The sequence below is a fragment of the Ictalurus furcatus genome, chromosome 21 (genome assembly GCF_023375685.1).
Source record: "Ictalurus furcatus strain D&B chromosome 21, Billie_1.0, whole genome shotgun sequence".
NCBI lineage: Eukaryota > Metazoa > Chordata > Actinopteri > Siluriformes > Ictaluridae > Ictalurus > Ictalurus furcatus.
This window is the reverse complement of record NC_071275.1, coordinates 5,993,515-6,012,938: the sequence shown is the minus strand read 5'-3', so window position 1 is coordinate 6,012,938 and position 19,424 is coordinate 5,993,515. Positions and strand designations below refer to the sequence as shown.

Sequence of the window (19,424 nt, the reverse complement as noted above, 5' to 3'; positions counted from 1 at the left end):
TGTTTAGAAGCAAGTTTTTTTTTCCTTTCTGAGCAAGCCCTTTTGAATGGCACCAACGGTTAAGCATTATGGTAAATAAACGCTTTGGCTTGGTGAAAAAGAGGGAGGGGAAAAAGCCTCGAAGCAATTTCCGTGCATCGGAAGCAAGCACAATGGTAGCCCCCCTCTTGCTGCAGAAGCTTGGAGAGCATATCCCTCTCACGAGATGGCTGCAGAATTCGATTATGTTGGAGGTAAAAAGCTCATCAGTCAAGGCAGTGTTTCAGTCTATTAAAAAGGGCTCCTGATGGCTAAGAGTGCTGGCTCAGGGCCCGGCCTAGATAAGATGTGCAGAAGTGTAGACATAGGTTGCTTTCATTGGAATGCAAGTAGTAGTCGTAGTTGTAGTAGTAGTAGTGCATCCAGGTGGGGCAGCAGATAGTGTTAAAGTATACAGATAGTATATAGAGAGAAAATGTTGAAACTTTGTACCGAGTGTAACTCGAGTTTAGTAACCCGAGTTCATGAGTTCGTGGACCATGGAGCTACCCAAACTACAAATTTGGGTTCTAGGCTATATGTCGGAAGCAAAGCTAGACTACATTACCTAGTGCTACGTAAGCTAAAGATGTGTACTGTTAAATAATATTCTAGGCAGTGGACCAGTACAAGATATTGAGAGCCATAGTCCAGGAAAGTTTGTGGATTTGTCGAGTTCAGCAATTCCATACCACATATTGTTCTTCTCTTCCTGCTTGGATACAGAGTATCAATCAGCAACCATCTTATGATTATGAATTCCATTATAGTTTTAACAAATCTGGAAAAAAAAAAATCTTGGTTTGATTTTCAAAATGACACACTGTCTAAACAATTTTGTAATCAGAGTCACAACTATCTAGAATTTTTGTCGAATGCTTCATTTGTTACTTACACAGTGTGCAATTTCCCTTACTCCTGAATCTTGCAGGCATTGCTAAGTGCATTTCAACTCCTTCTCTAGGGTACTGAACCTTGTACAGTGAAAACTAACATACATTACCCACTCTGTAAGGTCCCCAAGGAAGGTTTCTTCAACACTTAGAACAGAAAATAAAGACAAATACATCACATCCCCACTAAACTTCATCAAATGAAGGCCTCACAGTAGCTGAATTTGTCTTTCAGCCCATCAGACAGAAATAAAAAGGACTGGCATCCATCATGTTCCATCCAGGGCATTTCAGAAGCTCCACGTCAAGTTGACGTAATGAGCGATTGTCACGAAGGAAAGGGGGAATCATTTAGAGCTGCAAAATGCAATTGAGTTCTCCTGAGCTTTGCTAACTCCATATCACTCGTCTTTCTCAGCAGGCATGGAGTCCAGCACCCAAACGGCATCACAGGAGCTCCTCATTCCAAACGACGTAAGAGCTGCATTCTTTGTTCTTCACACTTTTTGATCACAGCCAGTGCGCACAGTGCGTTTATGGCTTAATTTTTACAGCTGTAATTTAGTTACAGTCTTAGCTAATGAGGCAGCCTGTCTTCACTATGTCTCCATTTGGGTGTATTGAAATTGCAGCCATGTGGTTTTAAAGCACAGCTTTCATTTACTCATAACCCGGCGTACGAGTAGAAGAGGTAGTTTTGAAAGAATACAGTCCATAGGACATCTGTTCCTACGTCGCCTGAAAGGAGCATGTTTGCATTGTAATACGGTTTCCTTGGACTGAAAAATATCTGTCATGCTATATAAATATCAACTCACAGACAAGAATTATGAGATGGATCCAACACAAATAATAAGCAGTATCAAATCCACCAGGTAAAAAATCAAATATGGTGTGGTGGGTGAGTTTAATATATGAACATAGAGAACACATTGACATACACCCGTGGGCTTATTGTTGAAGAGCATTTGTGGCTGTTCATAACTCATAAAAGCATAACACAGTCCTTAAAGGCGTTCCAATATCATTCATCGGGCTTTTCATACTCTGTTACATAACCTGTCGAGACAAACATCCATCCATCCATCCATCCATCTAGCCATCCATGCATCCATCCATTCATCCACCTTTCCCTCTGCTTTGCTTCCCTCAGAGGAGCTTCAGTTGGATTCAATCTTATCATGGCAGCTGACGTACTTTACTCACCCTGGCTGTCAAAACAGAGTGGTAAATAAAAGTAACCCCCTCATCCTTTCATCGAAGCCCTAAGCTCAGTGCGGAGAACATCAATGTGTGTGTCATGGCTGCATGCTGGGGCTCCCCCCTGCCCTGATCTCTCTCTCTCTGAGTCCACTGGATTAATCCACTGGCTTCCAACCTGGCGTACATGATCCGCAATCGTGCATCACATGCTTTTCTATTTTAAGAGCCTCTGCTTGGGTAGGGAGGAGGATCCTTTGTTATTCAGTGTTGGGTTTTTATTAGTTGTGGTTCATGGCAGAAGGGATTCTTGGAATTGTTATGAGACAAGTGAACAAGTGCAAGGAATGAAATTTCAAGGACAATGCAACACTCAACTGTACTCAATAAAATAGCCTTAAACAACTCCAAAACCTCTTAGTAAACATATATAAACTATCCATCTATCCACCCATTTTCTGTACCACTCATCCTTACTGGGTAGCGAGGAACCTGGAGCCTATCCCAGGCTAGGGACAACCTGGAAGGGGTGCCAATCCATTGCAGGGCACAATCACACACACATTCACACACCCATTCATATATTATGGACTCTTTTGGACATTCCAATCAGCCTACCTTGCCTTTGGACTGGGGGAGGAAACTGGAGGAAACCCCTGAAGCACAGGGAGAACATGCAAACTCTGCACAAAAAGGGCCACGGCAGGAATTGAACCCACAACCCTGGAGGTGTGAGGCAAATAAAACTAGTGATGTTACAGTAATCAAGTGGATATGCTCTCCAGTTGAATTAAACTCTAAATAAGTAAGGAAGAAAACACAACAGGACGTGCTGTTATGGGAAAATAATCAACAACAGGGTAGTGTCATGAAGCCTGACATGAATTTTCCTATAACCGCATGTCCTGACCCATTATTTTTATGGCACTTCACACCATTTATCTGTTTATAGCCATTTATTGTTCTGCAACATCCACGAAATAAGTTAGTTCTTGTTGTCACTTGTACCAGCTATAACCAGATGTTCGGTTACATTTCGTAACATTTAGTCCTCTGTCCTCCTGAACAGCTTCACCTCTGACTGTTACAAAGTGCTGACACTGGAGACTCCTTTTAAATATGTCAAATTTTAAAGCCATCCATTTTCCATACCGCTTATCCTACACAGGGTCACGGGGGAGCCTGGAGCCTATCCCTGGGAACCATCGCAGGGCACAATCACACACATATTCACACTATGGACAATTTGGAAATGCCAGTCAAACTACAGCACATGTCTTTTCACTGGGGAAGGACACCAGAGTACCCAGAGGAAACCCCTGACGCACGAGAAAATGCAAGCTCTGTGCACAGAGGGAAGAGGTGGGATTCAAACCCCCAACCCCAGACACGTGAGCCGAACATGCTAACCACTAAGCCACCATGTCCCCCAAATGTTAATTAAATGTTATTAGTAGACTTAGATTATATGGAGCGTCTGCTATACAAGTCCCTGTGAATTGGCTGTTTGTGAACTAGAAACGATAAAGTAGTATTAGAATGATCGCATTAATATGCCTTGCAGCTGGAACTCTTGTCAGATCTGCTGTTATAGAAAATGAATCAACCGCTTCTGACCAATCAGAATCGAGAATTTAACAGCTCTGTGGTATAAATAAATATAAATACAGGCTGGAGTCATCGAAGTTTTCCGGATGGATATCGTAGGTTTTTTGCCTACCTTTTCTACTGCTCTTTAGTTTTTACCTATGGAGCCTAATGAAACTATCAGAGAAAATTGCAGAATATGTTTAATTAGGAACTAATTAGCCAAAATGTTACTGTGCAGCAAATATAGCACAGTTATTCTTTAATATTCATGAGTTAAACAACAGACAAGATTGCAGTAAAATTATAAATACATGAACTCCGAATCACGTCATGTTATATTAAATCTACCTAATGCATCCATTCTATTACTACAAATGTGTCACAGGCTACACGTACACAAAGTACATACTTTTTCCTCCAAACAGAACCAAATGTGAATGTTTCCACATTCATATTCCCCCCAAAAAGCTATGAGCAGAGAGATAACGTGGCATTTATTATTGAAATGGCCTCACAGCGTAGTGATTCTGCAGCAAGGCAAGATCAAACAGACATCAAACGCCTGGCAGAAGGAAGTTGTTTATCACAAGCAATCACATCTTCCTCTCTAGAGGAGCTCGTTCTCCACAGCAGCCCTCCCCACCAAGTCTTCATGAACATGTGGCAATTAAACAGGGATCAGAGCTGGTGCTTGCGAACACAGTGGCTCAGACACCAGGTCTATAAGGCTGAGGACTGGTCAAGACCGGCAGGATCAGTGGGAGCGGTCTCGTCTTTGTTGAGTCGTGGCCTCCTTCATCTCCCTGGGTTTTTCGAATTCTAAAGGCCAGGCAAAAATAGACCTAATTCTAGCTAAGGACTTGAGGGGGATTTATCCTTGCTGATGTGATTTGTTCCCATAGTGGCAATTCTTTCAAACCAAATAACCGATGATGTCAAAAGTTTTGAGACTGCACACTTTTGTTAAGAATAACTTCAAAAATATGGGGAGTGGAACCTGCTGTTTATTGCATCTTGAGGATGTGTGGATGAATAATTCAGAGCTTCATAAAAGCATGGGATGGGGATGGACCACGTCGGGGTGGCAGCAAGACCTGGAGGTCTTCCACCAAGCACTTAGACACCGACATAATCAGCCAAGCCATTAATAGCCTCAGGCACCAGGGAGAGCAGTGTGACAAATCAGGATCTGCAGCAGCCATATGACTTGTGAGGAAAGGAATGTTCTGTGGGTAAAACACACACAGAGACACACTCAGCTACTCGCAGTGCGAGGGAGGAATGCAGCGACAGAGTGGGAGAGCGAAGCAAAAAGAAGGAGCTGTCTGTCAAACGAATGCCAAACCGCCAACACATCTGCATGGGGGTCACTTTTTCATTGTCCAGGCCTGACAATATTCTCTAGGCACCTTTCAGAGCCTTCACTTCAGATCCTGAGCATTGGATAACTACCCAATAACCTGCGAATTGAACTGGTCTAGGCTTCAATGTTGAGTTTCAAGATCAATAGCCATTTAATGGCACAGACAGGCGATGCACATCCAGCGAAGGCGTCTTGTTTTACACGTCTTGACGGTCTGCAGTTAAACACAGATTGAGGAGTTTGTAGACTACACTTGACAGGCTATCTGCTTCACAAGGCAAAGCACTGTGGGGTAACAGATGTACTCGAGTTTTATAGCAGTGCTCCAAAACATAGCCAAAAGGTTCTGTGATACAGTGCTATTTTGAGCTGATGATGAAGGGTTTGAAATGGGAATCAAACGTGTAGTTTCCAAATCAAGGACTACTACTGTATATGAACAGCAATTTGGCCCTAAATTTGTAATTCCAGGATTAATGGTTTGTGACGCATTCATCTAAATAAATAAGATATTGGGCTGATCGATTATCGATTCTGAACCTCTTACTATATAGTAATGACCCATTTAGCCCTGACCAGGTTTATGACTTTTCAGTGTATTTTTGTTTCATGATTGATGATATAATTTTGTGAAATCTGCCAAGTCATCATTTTCCTGACGCCAAGTCTCTCTGAAGTCATCCGCATTATTTCAAGTCTCAAACCTAAAGAAGCTTTTTTTTATCCGTCACTTTCTGGCCTGAGGTTTTTCTCAGTGTACTGGGGCCCTCACAGTTATTGAAAAATGTCACACTCAGCTTTCTCTGCTGTACTGTCTGTAGTGCTGACATCACTCCTCCGACAAGTTCAGAACTACATACAGTTCCCAAATGACCGGGATGCACTTAATGAAATATGAAACAGATTTTGCACCGTCATTCCCAGTGCCAAAGAAAAAAAAAAATCATATTCAGTTAATCCCACTAGTGCAACAGAAAACTCATTCAAAGTTCTGGTTTGTTGGCTGACCGGAAGATGTGCACAATACAAAGATTTATAAATGTACCAACCATATGCTAAAAAGGCAAGATGCTAAATTGGCCACATCCACCAGTACAAATGGTTAATAAAATGACTCAGTTCTCTTTGTAACTGGTAAAATGACCTTCATTATGTTTGTTATTGATTCTCCTCTGTCCTCACAGCTGATTGGTTCCATCATCGGCAGACAAGGTACAAAAATCAACGAGATCCGCCAAGTGTCCGGGGCTCAAATCAAGATTGGCAGTCAGCTGGACAGCACCAGTGACAGACACGTCACCATCACAGGCTCTCCAATCAGCATCAATCTAGCTCAGTACCTCATCACGTCCTGGTAAGCACCACAAGCTTGACTGCTCGCACCGGAGCCACGGCATTGCTAGTCATCTTTCCCCATTTGTTAATTTTCAATATCATGTCTTGATATTACCCTAGGGTGTTTTTCCACTGCACAAAATACTAGAACATTTGGCACAATCCAAATCAGTATGTTGCACTTGTATAGCTTTTGGTACCTAAGGATGCTTCAGGATAGAGCTTGCAGCACTGTTTGCTGCAGCAATGCAACATAGCAGCCATAAGTCCTTCATTTTCAATGAATGATGGTGGATTCCAGTGACAGTAGGAGAAGTAGTTTGAGCAAGCAACACAACAAAGATAAGCAAAGGTTAACTTTATGCAAAAGAGAAGTGAAGCAATTTGATTATGAATAGGAGTGAAGGACGGTGGTGTGTTTCTATTTCCCGCCGACTATTCACACATATTCGTTCCCACTCACAACTCCTGAGCCAGTGATAATCCCTGTTTTGCTATGAGCTTAAAGTGTTTGATTTCCCAAAACTACTGTAGAACAATTCTTTTTTGGTACATCAAGGCCTAAGACTGTAAAATAGGTGGCAAAATTTTTGAAACTCAAGACGGTATTTCAGGCTCATTCTGATACTGGTACAATGATGTACCGCATGGATGCATTTTATGCATAAGCAGTTCCCTTCAGTATTTTATTTTTAGTGGGAAGAAATTTGACGTGGGTGGTTTTATATATGTTCCGTAGCTAGCTTGTTCAGCCTTACCAGTGAAATCCAGCAGTAAAGTAAAGATAGGAACACCCACAAGCGACCAGCATAGAGTGACATCGCTGCCAGAATGAGCACATTGTTAGAGGGGGGGGGGGAAAGAGTTCCCCAATGATTCCTTGGTTGGATGGTTAAGTGTCTTGCTCAAGGACCCAATAGTGGCAGCTTGGCAGTACTGGGACTTTCTAATCAGTAGCTCGAAGGTTTATACACTCCAATTTTTAATTTCTCAAAAAACACACCCAAATCAACAGAAATGCTTTTATTTGTTTCCTATAATACAAGAAGCAACAGTTTTCCGAGGTCTCTATAGTGTTTATTACTGTATATCCTTACAACGTTATTTCCATCTTGCCTCATTTTCAAAAAAAAAAAAGATTATTTTAATGATTATGTTTTCTTATTATTGTTCTTCTGGATATTTGAAAACCATTCTTCAATGGTCGTTTTAACCAAATGGCTGATTGGACATGTTGTCCTGAATTACTCAGTGGTATCATTGGTTGCCATGAAAACAATGCAGACATTTTTACTGTTGTCACTGTGAGGTTAGGGTTAATTTGGAGAAGAAGATAAAAAAAATACTATAACACCAGAAGTTCTGTTCTCATTTAGGCCAGTTATTGTTTCTGAACGTGCAGTGGGAAAACACTCTTGGATAAGGATCTTTTTGAGTAAAGCTGATTTTAGAAGCAAATTGGGATCTTCCCAAACACAATTAGGCCACAAAATAGGACTCAGTAGTTCTTCAGGAGAACTGTGAGACTATAATGGAGAGAAAAAGGTTGAAAAATACAGCAAACTGAGGAATTATTTAATACTAAAGGTGGTGGCTTGTTCGATGCCAGTGGCAGAGTGTTCAGACCATCTCATACACTGACTGCATTTCACTCCTTTCAGACAGTCAAAGTTTGATTAATTGTGGAGTCAGACAAGAGAGGCATAGATTTCTGAACGCTTCGCTGTGTTTATTGGGGTATTGTTCGCCTGTCAACGTCAGCTTTAATGTAACATGACAACCAAACAAATTTCATACTTAACTCAAGTGAATGAAAATAACCATCAAATGTCTTATAAAGACATAGCATAATAGCACAGATCAAATCCACATCAGAATATAGAGTTGAATATATAATCATTTATGATAGTACTAGATCAGTGTGAATCAGTGAAATTTAATAAGATGTGACACAATGGTGTAATCTGATTACAGTGCAATATAGCTGAAATGTTTCCTTTATTCTGACAGAAATTCTGACAGTTGTCACATATTCGCATACATTGCTGGAGACACTCATATTCAAAGACATAATCAGATGTCAGCAGCATATTTATAGGCCTCCATCTTGAATCAGCAGGTATACAGAATGACTCATAAATAATAAATGGAGGCTCATCCCAGGTGTGTTCAACAAGCAGACTGGGGCACGGTCAGTCTTCTCAATAAGCACCATATTATTTCATTCCAAATAAGTTCCAGTATTCTGCACGGAAAACAAATTCCTGTTGGTTTTCGATATACATTTGGCTTGTCCAAGTTTTATTTGACTCGTGTCTGATTTAAAATGCACACAATGTTCTGCTTGCACCAAATGGAGTCCATTACACAAGATGTGATTGGTGTTCAACATTTGCTTCTTGAGAGCCACGAGGCCCATGTAGCTAACAAGTTAGGGAAAATACACACCTAAATCATCACACACTTTGTGACCTTAGTATCATAAGGTTCTGTCTGGATGAAGAGCCATTTTTGTGATATGGGACATTGAATGTCATTTCATCTAGCAGAACTCTAAAGTTACTTCAAACTGACATTATTGAAAATTCTGAGACAATTAGAAAGTTCAGTTCAATTCAAATTCAGTTCAGTGTTATTGGTTCGGCACTTTTAACAATGGACATTGCCACAAAACAGGTTTATATTTCTGCATCTTTACAGAAGTATATACATTTGAACTTTATAAACTTATCCCTAATGAGCAAACCAGAGGTGACAGTGGCAAGGAAAAACACCCTGAGATGCCATGAGGAACCTTGAGAGGAACCATACTCAAAAAGGGAACCCATCATCATCTGGGTGGCACCGGATAGTGCAATTATAAATCATTTCTTTCTGTAACTGTATACTCTATAGTCAAAAATGCAATTGTGTTAACAGGAACTTATGAGCAACTTATGAGTATGAGCGTCAGAGTAGTTACTGAATTCATTATATAGTTTTAACTTAAAGTCTATTGTAATGAGCTGAAGTTATTAACTGTTCAATGATGGAGACTTGAGTGCAAAACATCCACAGCCATCTTTCTGGTTTCTATGTAGTACCATCCACAGTAATTTCATGGTGATCTTTGGTGATAAGTTTCTGCTAGGTGACCTTTAGTCCCCCAGTTACACTAGTAATGTCAGTGATATTCAAGTCTGTTATTTGCTTTGAGTGTAAATAAAACCTGGATGTTGGCCACTTGTGCTGTTCATCCTGGATGATGGTTGGCTGTAAGATTAGTCAAAAAAGCTAGAAATTAAGCTATAATTTTTGAGAATAAATAAACAAACAAACAAACAAACAAACAACACAGTAGTATGTGATTCACTTATTTTGAACTATAATCTTATAATACTGAGGTCACAACTTGCCTTAACATACATTATTTGGCTCAGCAATGTCACTTGTACAGAAACAGTTGGGTCGCACTTTATTTTACCGTACATAAGTAACTGGTAACTAATATATCATGTGGTAATTGTCTAGTATGTATCAGAATTTGTGGTAAGGAACTGCTAGATAGTAGTATTAAAGTATTTTCAAACCACATATGGTACTTACCTATTAATTACCAGTTGCTTACCATACTGAAGTGCTATTCACAGTTGAATAAAATCCTGAAAGAAGACTATGGCTATATATACAAATCAAAATGGATCTTAATTATAATCCTAATTATTTCACACGCACTTGGCCACACCTCTTATCTAGTTGGTGGAGTGAAACTGATGTGAAACTATAAGCTTCCCATTCTTATTAGCCTCATACCTCTGAAAAGCAAAGAAGTAAACTTCTGATGAGGGCGAAAGTCTTGTGAATGTAATTATAAGCAGAGTTGCTCCTTGTTATAGAAGGGTAAAAATGAGAGTAGCAAAGTCTTGGGGCAGTGAATCCATAGTGTTCCAGTTCAACAATGTTTCATTAATGAGTCGATTAAATCAAACACTTTCATCCTGCCGTTTTTATTCGCGCCTCAAAATTCAGACTAAGGACGCCACCCATCCTTCAAAAGACACAGCATTACAGAGTGTTGCATCAGAAAGTTCTGCATATTGAACACACGCCGTTCTTTCATTTCACCTTTCATTGACCTTGTGGTATACCAAATTCAGGATATGCCCTAAAGCGAAAACACAAACACACATAATCAGTTGCGTTCGCAATGGATAGCATATTGCCAAATGCATTTGCTGTCTTTTCCACCGAGTGTGGACTGAGGAAGTCCTAATGAATTTAAAATCATTCTGTTTCCTTTCCCTAAGCCCCTACCCGAGCCATCACCCCGAATTAAACAGCACCTCCCCCATGAGTGCCAAGGTCCCCCCTCAAATAATCTGTTGCAACCTCCAGCAAAACACACCTCTCTTATGATTTTTTTTTCTTTTTGTTTCCTTATTTTGATTTCTTCTATTTTATTTGAATTCTCTCTCAATTTCTTTCTTTAACATGTCTTTTATTTAACCTTCTAACCCTTCTCCATCCGGGTCCCTACCCCTCTCCCTGTCCCTCCACCTGTCCTTCCTGACACCTCTTCCTCTCCACCCTTCCCCTCCACTCCTTCCTTGTACAGTTTAGAGACCGCCAAATCCACCGCCCAGTCCTCCTCCATGTCGAGCCCCGTAGAGCTGAACATGAGCTTCACCCAGCCTGCCTCCCCTGCCTCGTCCTCCGCCGCAGCCCTGGCAGCGATGGGCGCTCTGCCCCATGCTCCAATCTTGGGCGCCCCCTATGCCCTCCCCCTCTCCAGCCTCCTGGGAATGAAATCCGTCCCCTTCCTGGCACTCTCGGCTCCTGCCGGCACAGCTGCAGCCGCCGCTGCGCCGGCCCACGCTACCCTGGCATCCTACACAGCCAAGATCTCTTCAGCCAATGGCATCAAGAAACCCGAGCGCCAGAAGTTTGCGCCGTACTGACCTTCGTCTTGAAAGAGACAAGAAATCTCACACCTCTGTTCAAACAAAACGAGGAGTTCCTCTACTTTTACCTGTTGTAGCCGTGTAGTCAAACGAGACTTTACCCTTTTTTTGTTTTGTTTTGTTTTGATATAGCTTGTTACAGAGCTTGTCCTGAACTTGACTCTGTTAAGACATTAGGACAATAGCGTATTTAAATAGTTCTATTTATGTTTTTGTTTTGTTTTTTCCGGCTGATGTAGCCTCTAAAGCCATAGCTTATTCCTAACCTGTAATTTTCTCCCGATCCTAATACTCATCTATTGTCTGCTCTTATTTATTAATGATTACGACATATTCCCGCGAAAGACTTTATACAACGAGACACTGGTGACTGATGCTAAACACTTCTGTATCAGCTTTTATACAACGATATCTGTGTATGCCTCTGTATACAAACTTTCTGATTTTTTTAGTACTCTAAACTATATATTCAAAAAAAATTAGAAAAAAAACGTTTTTAAGAAGTTGACCGGTTTAAACGCTCGCTTTGTGTTGGTTGTTTTTTTTTTGGGTTTTTTTTTTAATGTTTCATCACATTTGTTTGAAAATGGGTTATTTATTTTATTTATTATGACTCTTTTGTTTTACAAATCAATGGTTTCCATGATAACAACTCTTTCTACTCACAGATTTACAGATTCTCATTCTTCACTTCATTTACAGAGATGTGACTTGGGACTAATAGTAGGTCCTTTTTCTTTTACAGAGAATTCAGGTGTGTATAAAAAAAAGGCCGTGGCATTCATGCTGAGCTAGGCTGCATAATGACTTGACCCACACACCCATACACACACACACACACACACACACACATACACTGACAGAATAACACAAAAGCAATACTGGACTGAACACTTTGATTTTACTCATAGACCCGAACATAAATGTGCATCAACTGTAGCTTTTCTAATCACGACTGTCTTCATTCACAAGACTTTCATACACATAGACCTTGTTTTAGTTCTGTCCTAGTTTTTTTTTCCTCATTTGAATAAATCTATGAATATAACTCACTTATTTTTGTAAAGCCAGATCTTACGGACAGAACATGGCCACGATTCCTCACCAATTCATCCGTTTGATGTGGTTAATCTCGACCCTGTGTACGTACGTGTCCGTCTTTTTATGTTTCCTTCGAATGCCTCACATAGTCATTTGCATGAATTCAACTTGGCGTCTATGCAAAACATCTCTCGGTGGTTCAGCGAGGTTTCCTGTGTCATGCCTCATCAGCAGCTCTAAATAACCCACTGCTGGGTTAAAGGACTGCGCCGAAAGCGAGCGACGAGGCCGAGCGCAGATCTTGAACCGTGCGATTATATATATATATAAATATATAATATATACATATACGTTCTATATATTTGTTGTATTCTATCCATTATCTCATTCCAGACATTAACACATAGTAACCACCACTTTATACTGTATAAAACGGCACATGCATTGCTTTATGACATGCGACATTGCACTTGAACGTGATAATTCCACTATGGCCAAAATTTGAGTGTGAAATGTTCAACTGCTTGACTACTCTCTCTAAACGTTAGTTTTTTTTTTTTGTTTTTTTTTTATTATTTGCACCCAGGTGTGACCTCGTGTCAGCCTGGCACGTGTGTGTGTGTGTGACTCTTGATTTTGCTCCATTCATTAATGCCATACAAATGAATAAAACCATACTGTATTAACTTGATTCCAGTGCTTTGTTGTTCATTGTTCTCTCTATTAATATTTCTAAATCTAACATTGTCTAAGCACAGCATTGACCCCTGTGCTGCATTCAAAAAGAAAAAAAATATGGAGGGACTGTGACAAGAAACAAAAGCATTTTGGGTTGGCATTTTATTTCAACTTGTTTCTATCAGGTTAAAAAACAACAACAAAAAAACAACACCTTCTTGATATGTGTAATATGAACATGGTTCATCTTTTTTATTCCACAGTATAAACAAGTACCAACAATCACACAAAAAAAAAAAAAATCAATCCTGTACGGACTGACATTAGGTCCAAGTTGTACACATTATGTACAAATGACTTGTTTTTGAGTTATTGAGGTTTGGATTTTAGTCGTTCATTACGAAAGTCACCACTTTCAGAACCACTGAACTAAAGCCACAACCTTTTCCAACTTTCCTAATCTTAATACTCAGCTAGCTTCTGCTCTTATTTATGAATAATTCTGACATTTTCTATTATATAAATGCAATAACGCTTTGAGGTTTGTGTGCGCTTCTTTAAGCACACGTCTAATATCTGTTTAAATTGGAATGGTATAGAAGAATTACTCAAGAATGTTAAACAGATAACAATAAAAAAAACTAATGGTGGACATTTTTGAAAGATTACATCATTAACGTACTTGTTTTTTTGGGGTTTTTTTTACTTAAATCTGTCAGTATGCAAAATTAAAAACACAAAAGCTGCAAGGTAAACTTCTAAATTAGCCAAACCTTTCCTTTAACTTTATCCCTCCCTTCCCCATACACGCCAACCGTCCTGCCATCCAGACACAAAAAGAGAGACAAAGACAATGCGGCAACGCCCGAGATGAAATCCTACTATGAATAAGCTCACACTTCAACAGCTGCTCAAACGCAAACAAATTCTTCCAGGCGGCATGAAGGGGTTATCCTGGGCGTGTGTGTGTAGGGGGAGGTGAGGGGGTATAATGATAACCCTGCAACACTGCCTGTGTCACATAAAAACACATTGGAATTGACTACACATGTAATCATTCGATGCATCCTGCAAAAAAAAGAGCACTTTGTTCTGGTCCTCCAGCCGTGCCTGTGTAACCAACATCCTCCATCTCTAGTCGAAGGACGTCCCAAGACAAAAGTCACTGAGCAATTTAGCCCAGCAATAACCTCATCCCGGCGATGTTTAGAATAATAATTACAATTTACCACCAATTAAAGACAAGCTGGAGACAAAGAAGGCCCGAAATGGAAGCCGCTAATTACACGGTGAGGGCCTCTCAACTGTCGAGAGCCTCCGCTCAACCTAAATGGGACCTGGCACCATTGAGGACTCATAAACTGGAAAGAACAGAGTGCCGGAGAGTGAGAATAGTCCTCTAAATTGGGGTTTTGTTCTAGGATTAAAAACAGAGCTCAGAGTTTCAGGCAACAGTAAAGTGAGCTATGGTGAAGAGTTGAGCTCAGATTTTAAAGAATGGAGATCTCTGTATTTGAGTTCAATTGATATTTTAAAGAGGATGCAGAGCTCAGTTTCACACATACACTCATGCAGTGGGTTCATTCACAGTGCTGGATGAATGTAATAATGAATCCTATACACCCATCAGCCACATTAATAGGAACACACGTATCCCTGCTATTCATGCAATTATCTAATCAGCCAATCATGTGGCAGCAGCACCATGCATAAAATTATGCAGATTTTATGCACCTGTATCTGCAGATCATGTAGGTCAAGAAATTCAGTTAATTTTCACATCCCACTATTCGTAGGGTTGGTGGTTCAATTCCCGGCCCACATGACTAGTGTCCTTGGGCAAGACACTGAACCCCAAGTTGCTCCCAAGATGGCAAGTTAGCGCCTTGCATGGCAGCTCTGCTCCCATTGGTGTGTGAGTGTGTGAATGAGACACAGTGTAAAGTGCTTTGGAAATATTGCTATATAAGTGCAGACCATTTACCATTTACATCCAAAATCAGAATGTGAGCTCAGTGTCTTTGACTGTGACATGGTTGTTGGTGCCAGATGAGCTGGTTTGAGAAACTGATGATCATCTGGGATTTTCACACACAACAGTCTGTAGAGTTAACACAAAATGGTGCCAAAAACAAAAAAACATCCAGTGAGCATCAGTTCTGTGGCCAGAAATGCCTTCTTGGTCAGAGAATGGCCAGATTGGTTATGTTGACTACAGTAACAGAAATAACCTTTACTAAGGTCATGATTTGAAACCAAACAACTTGGTAAACCTTGCTGTGATGGGCTACTTGTGTGACTTGTGCTACTTGAATGATAACAGAACGCTCACTAAAATGTCTCTGGGAAATTTCAGTGGCTATTTTCATCGTGCAATGGAGAAAAACAAGAAAGTTTAGTTAGCCAACACAGAAGCAAACTATTCCCTGGTCTACTGACTACAATGAACAAAGCCAGGTCAAACTTCTTAACATATCATTCATTATTTGGAAGCATAACATTGGATAGTTTGTTATTAGCTAAAGATACCGATGGTGTATTTCAGCAGTGTTATGTTGTCCTGAACGACGCACAGTTGGATGTAAATGCATAGTTTTATTGTTGTCCACAGAGCAAACAACCAGAAGGGTAAAACCAAAATCAAAAATAACAGGCCATAACATTCTAATCACTGACAGGTGAAGTGAATAACATTGATTATCTCGTTTCAGTGGCACCTGTCAAGGGGTGGGATATATCAGGCACTAAGTGAACAGTCAATTCTCAAAGTTGATACGTTGGAAGCAGGAAAAATGGGCAAGTGTAAGGATCTAAGTGACTTTGACAAGGGCCAAATTGTTATGGTTAGACGACTGGGTCAGAGTATCTCCACAATGACAGGATTTATGGGATGTTCCCGGTATGCAGTGGTAAGTACCAAAAATTGTCCAACTAAGGATAGCCGGTGAACCATGGGCGCCCAGGGCTCATTGAAGAGATGGCACCAGGATGCACTATGGGAAGAAGGTAAGCCGGCAGAGGCAGTGTGATACTCTGGGCAGTGTTCTGCTTGGAAGCCTTGGGTCGTGGCATTCATGTGGATGTTACTTTGACACCTACCACCTACCTAAATGTTGTTGCAGACCAAGTACACCCCTTCATGGCAGTGGTATTCCCTAATGGCAGTGGCTTCTTCCAGCAGGATAATGTGCCCTGCTACACTGCAAAAATTGTTCAGGAATAGTTTGAGGAACATGACAGAGTTCAAGGTGTTGACTCGGCCTCCAAATTCCCCGGATCTCAATCCGATCGAGCATCTGTGGGAGCCATGGAGGCCCCACCTAACAACTTGCAGAACTTAAAGGATCTGCTACTAACTTCTTGATGCCAAATACCACAGCACACCTTCAGAGGTCTTGTGGCATCCATGCCTTGGTGGGACAGAGCTGTTTTGGCAGCACAAGGGGGACCTACACAATATTAGGTGATTTTAACGTTATGGCTGATCAGTGTAAACATGATTATGTATTGTAGGAAAGACAGGAATCAAAAGTATCAAACAAATAGAGATTGTAATCTAGAAAGGCAATCAAACAAGCAACAGACTTAGAATCATCACTAGAAAAACTGGGAGTGTTTTATAATGTAAGTAGAATAATTTGAAGCAACGAGGAAAAGCAGTGGTTGTGTTCAGGTGCCTGCAGTATAGAATTCTGGATGGTTTGAATCATGTGACTGATCATGTGGTGGTGTTTGTAGTAGTGTGTTTTAGGAAACAGTAGCAGAGGAGGTTAGCAGTTGCAGAGCATTCTGGGAAAGTGAAGCTGTTGTAAGCTTTGTTAGCTATGAATTTTATATAGCTTGATAGATGACAAAATAATGTTGCTTAGTTGTGTGTGTTTTATGTTCGTATATATATATATGTATGAAGACCATATACAGCCCGTACACAGATATGGGAAGTCACATTATGTCATTTTCTACAGTGTTTTGTCCCACCTTCAATTGGCACCACAATAGAGTCATTGGCTCTAATATGGCCACCCCTTTGTAAAAGATCTAGATACGCCCTTGCACCTTTAGTCTCAACCAAATACCCTATGAACTTTTCTGGCACGCTTTCTAACAAAAAAGAAAAACCTATCCTATCCTCATCCGTAACTGTTTAGAACATATTATCTGTTCATTCTGAGTAATCCCCGCTGAAAAAAAATAGAAACCTGCATAGAATTTGTAATGGTTTAATGGATATAATGGGAATTTAATTGATTTTAATGGAAACTGTAATGGTTCCTGTGGGACTCTACTGGTAATTTTTTGCCTTCTAATGGTGTCATGTTATGTCTAGTGGATACCATTAAGAACCAGTAGTGGTAATGGCTTTAACTGTTGGTATTTCTAGTGGAAGCCATTAGAATTTCTGTGATGGTTTCTATTGTTTTTCTATTGTTTGTTTACAGCAAGGATGCAATCATATTCAGTTACATTCCTAGTGTAAACACAATCATCAAGTATAGAATGATACCACACTTTGTTAAGATGTCCAAAATGGCTGCCTTAATAACGTTACAGTGTTCAGCTATATGGTGAAACAAAGGCTTTTGGTTATGTTTATAGATTTCAGTAAATCATGCTGTTTCTTAAACCACATCACAAAGTTGCATTACTGAAGAACTGGATGCAGTTTAAGCAGAAATATTTACAGAAATGAATTAGGGTGAACATTAATTACTTGTTCAACTCCAAAGAAACTGAATGTGGGACTACATTTGAGGCAGTTTTGGTTGAACCATTGGAAATACTTGCAGAACAAGTGTCTTACATACAATATTTTACAAGGAGGTGCTTAAAAAGTTGTCTAAAGAGCCTTTTTTCCCCCTGAGCTGATTCAATTTTAGGCTTGCACTTTCTTTCATCATAAGCTAGCCTTTTTTTTATTATGTGGTTTGTTATAAATTCCGGAGAGAAGCGTTTTGCTAAGTGTCAAGAACATTTCTATTTTTAGCACACACCAGGGTGTAAAGACATGCTGTACTTTTAATCCTGTGCAAGACAAAAAGAGCACATGAAACACGTTGAAAAGATAAGAGAGATCAAAAGCAGGCTGGTGCGTTATGGATGGCTTGTTAGTGAGTTTAGCATTTTATGTGAGTGTGTTACTGTGATTGATGACTCGCCTATAGGCTCATGAATGAAGAAAAGAGGGAGGTTATGGATGCTGAATATGATCATAAAATACAGAAGCTGTTGTCTAATGTTAGAAATGATCTACTGCTAAAGCAGTGATCTCATTCAGGGCTGACGGTTGGACCGTCCTGGTCGTTTGGGCTTTTTTGTATTGTTATTTCTTCTCGATTGCACTTCGAATGCCTGTGAATACTGTACATTTATTTCCTGCTTGGATAAAATTCAACTGCTTCAGATCTTTTCACTTACTCAGTCTTCTCTTTCACTCATTCATGACTAATAGATTCTCTTAGTCATTCACAGTATCTTGAATAGATGTAAAAATTACAGCACTGTAGTGATGCTTTCAGATGGAAAGTATTTTTCCTTGCTCATATATTTACGTGCTTTTATTGGCTTTTTCTATGTACAGACACTTTTTATTTTTTATTAAAGTCATTTTTAAGTCAACTTCTCGCTTAACCAGTCACTGTGCTGTGATATCAGTTTGCGCCTCGGATTTTTTCGACAGTGGTCTTTCCCAGCAGGAAAGCTGTCGTGTATGCAAATTGTTATTCTTGTATTGTTGTAAATTTCAGTTATCCAATTCAACCCCAAATGAGGACCCTTAAGCCGGTTTACAGTATATGATTTTTGGCCCAATTTTGCTGTTGCAGACAAAAATCAACACATCATAAATGAATGGTGCTGCTGTGATGCTTGTCTAAAAATCCATCAGTAGAATAATTCAATTCAATTCAATTTCATTCGTATAGCGCTTTTAATAAATGGGCATTGTCCCAAAACAGCTTTACAGAAATATATCAATTCAGGATATAAATTTTAAATGTATGAATTTATCTCTAATGAGTGAGCCAGAGGTGACGGTGGCAAGGAAAAACTCCCTGAGATGATATGAGGACGCAACCTTGAGATGAACCAGACTCAAAAAGGAACCCGTCCTCATCTGGGTGACACCTGTCCAATTATAAATAAATCCCTTCTTTAACTATGTACTACATTGTCAGATTGTCAGTGCAATTGTGTAACCAGGAAATTTATTACAGTTTTCACATGAAATCTGTTACGTTGAACTTATCCACTGGTTGAGACTTCAGTGCAAAATTGTTAGTTATAATTGCATTTGTAAACTGATCGTAGCATAACTGTTCATATGAATTGTGGTCCAAAGCCATCTTCATGGTTTTTAAGTGGTACCAT

The 19,424-nt window shown here is 40.0% G+C and overlaps 1 protein-coding gene across 7 annotated transcripts in view; it reads left to right on the top strand.

Annotated features, from left to right (window-relative positions):
* pcbp4 (poly(rC) binding protein 4) overlaps nucleotides 1-13,325 on the top strand; it is a 102,295-nt gene extending 88,970 nt beyond the window's left edge. For 3 of the 7 annotated variants that reach the window (XM_053652639.1, XM_053652637.1, XM_053652634.1), the window contains 3 exons: nucleotides 1,330-1,385; nucleotides 6,249-6,418; nucleotides 10,994-13,325. In XM_053652639.1, the coding sequence (XP_053508614.1) occupies nucleotides 1,330-1,385; nucleotides 6,249-6,418; nucleotides 10,994-11,336 (569 nt within the window). In that variant the 3' untranslated portion in view covers nucleotides 11,337-13,325. Of the gene's footprint in view, nucleotides 1-1,296; nucleotides 1,386-6,248; nucleotides 6,419-10,993 lie in introns of all 7 variants that reach the window. The other 4 variants (XM_053652638.1, XM_053652636.1, XM_053652641.1 and 1 more) reach the window with 2 other exon arrangements.
* The last annotated feature ends 6,099 nt before the right edge of the window (nucleotides 13,326-19,424 follow it).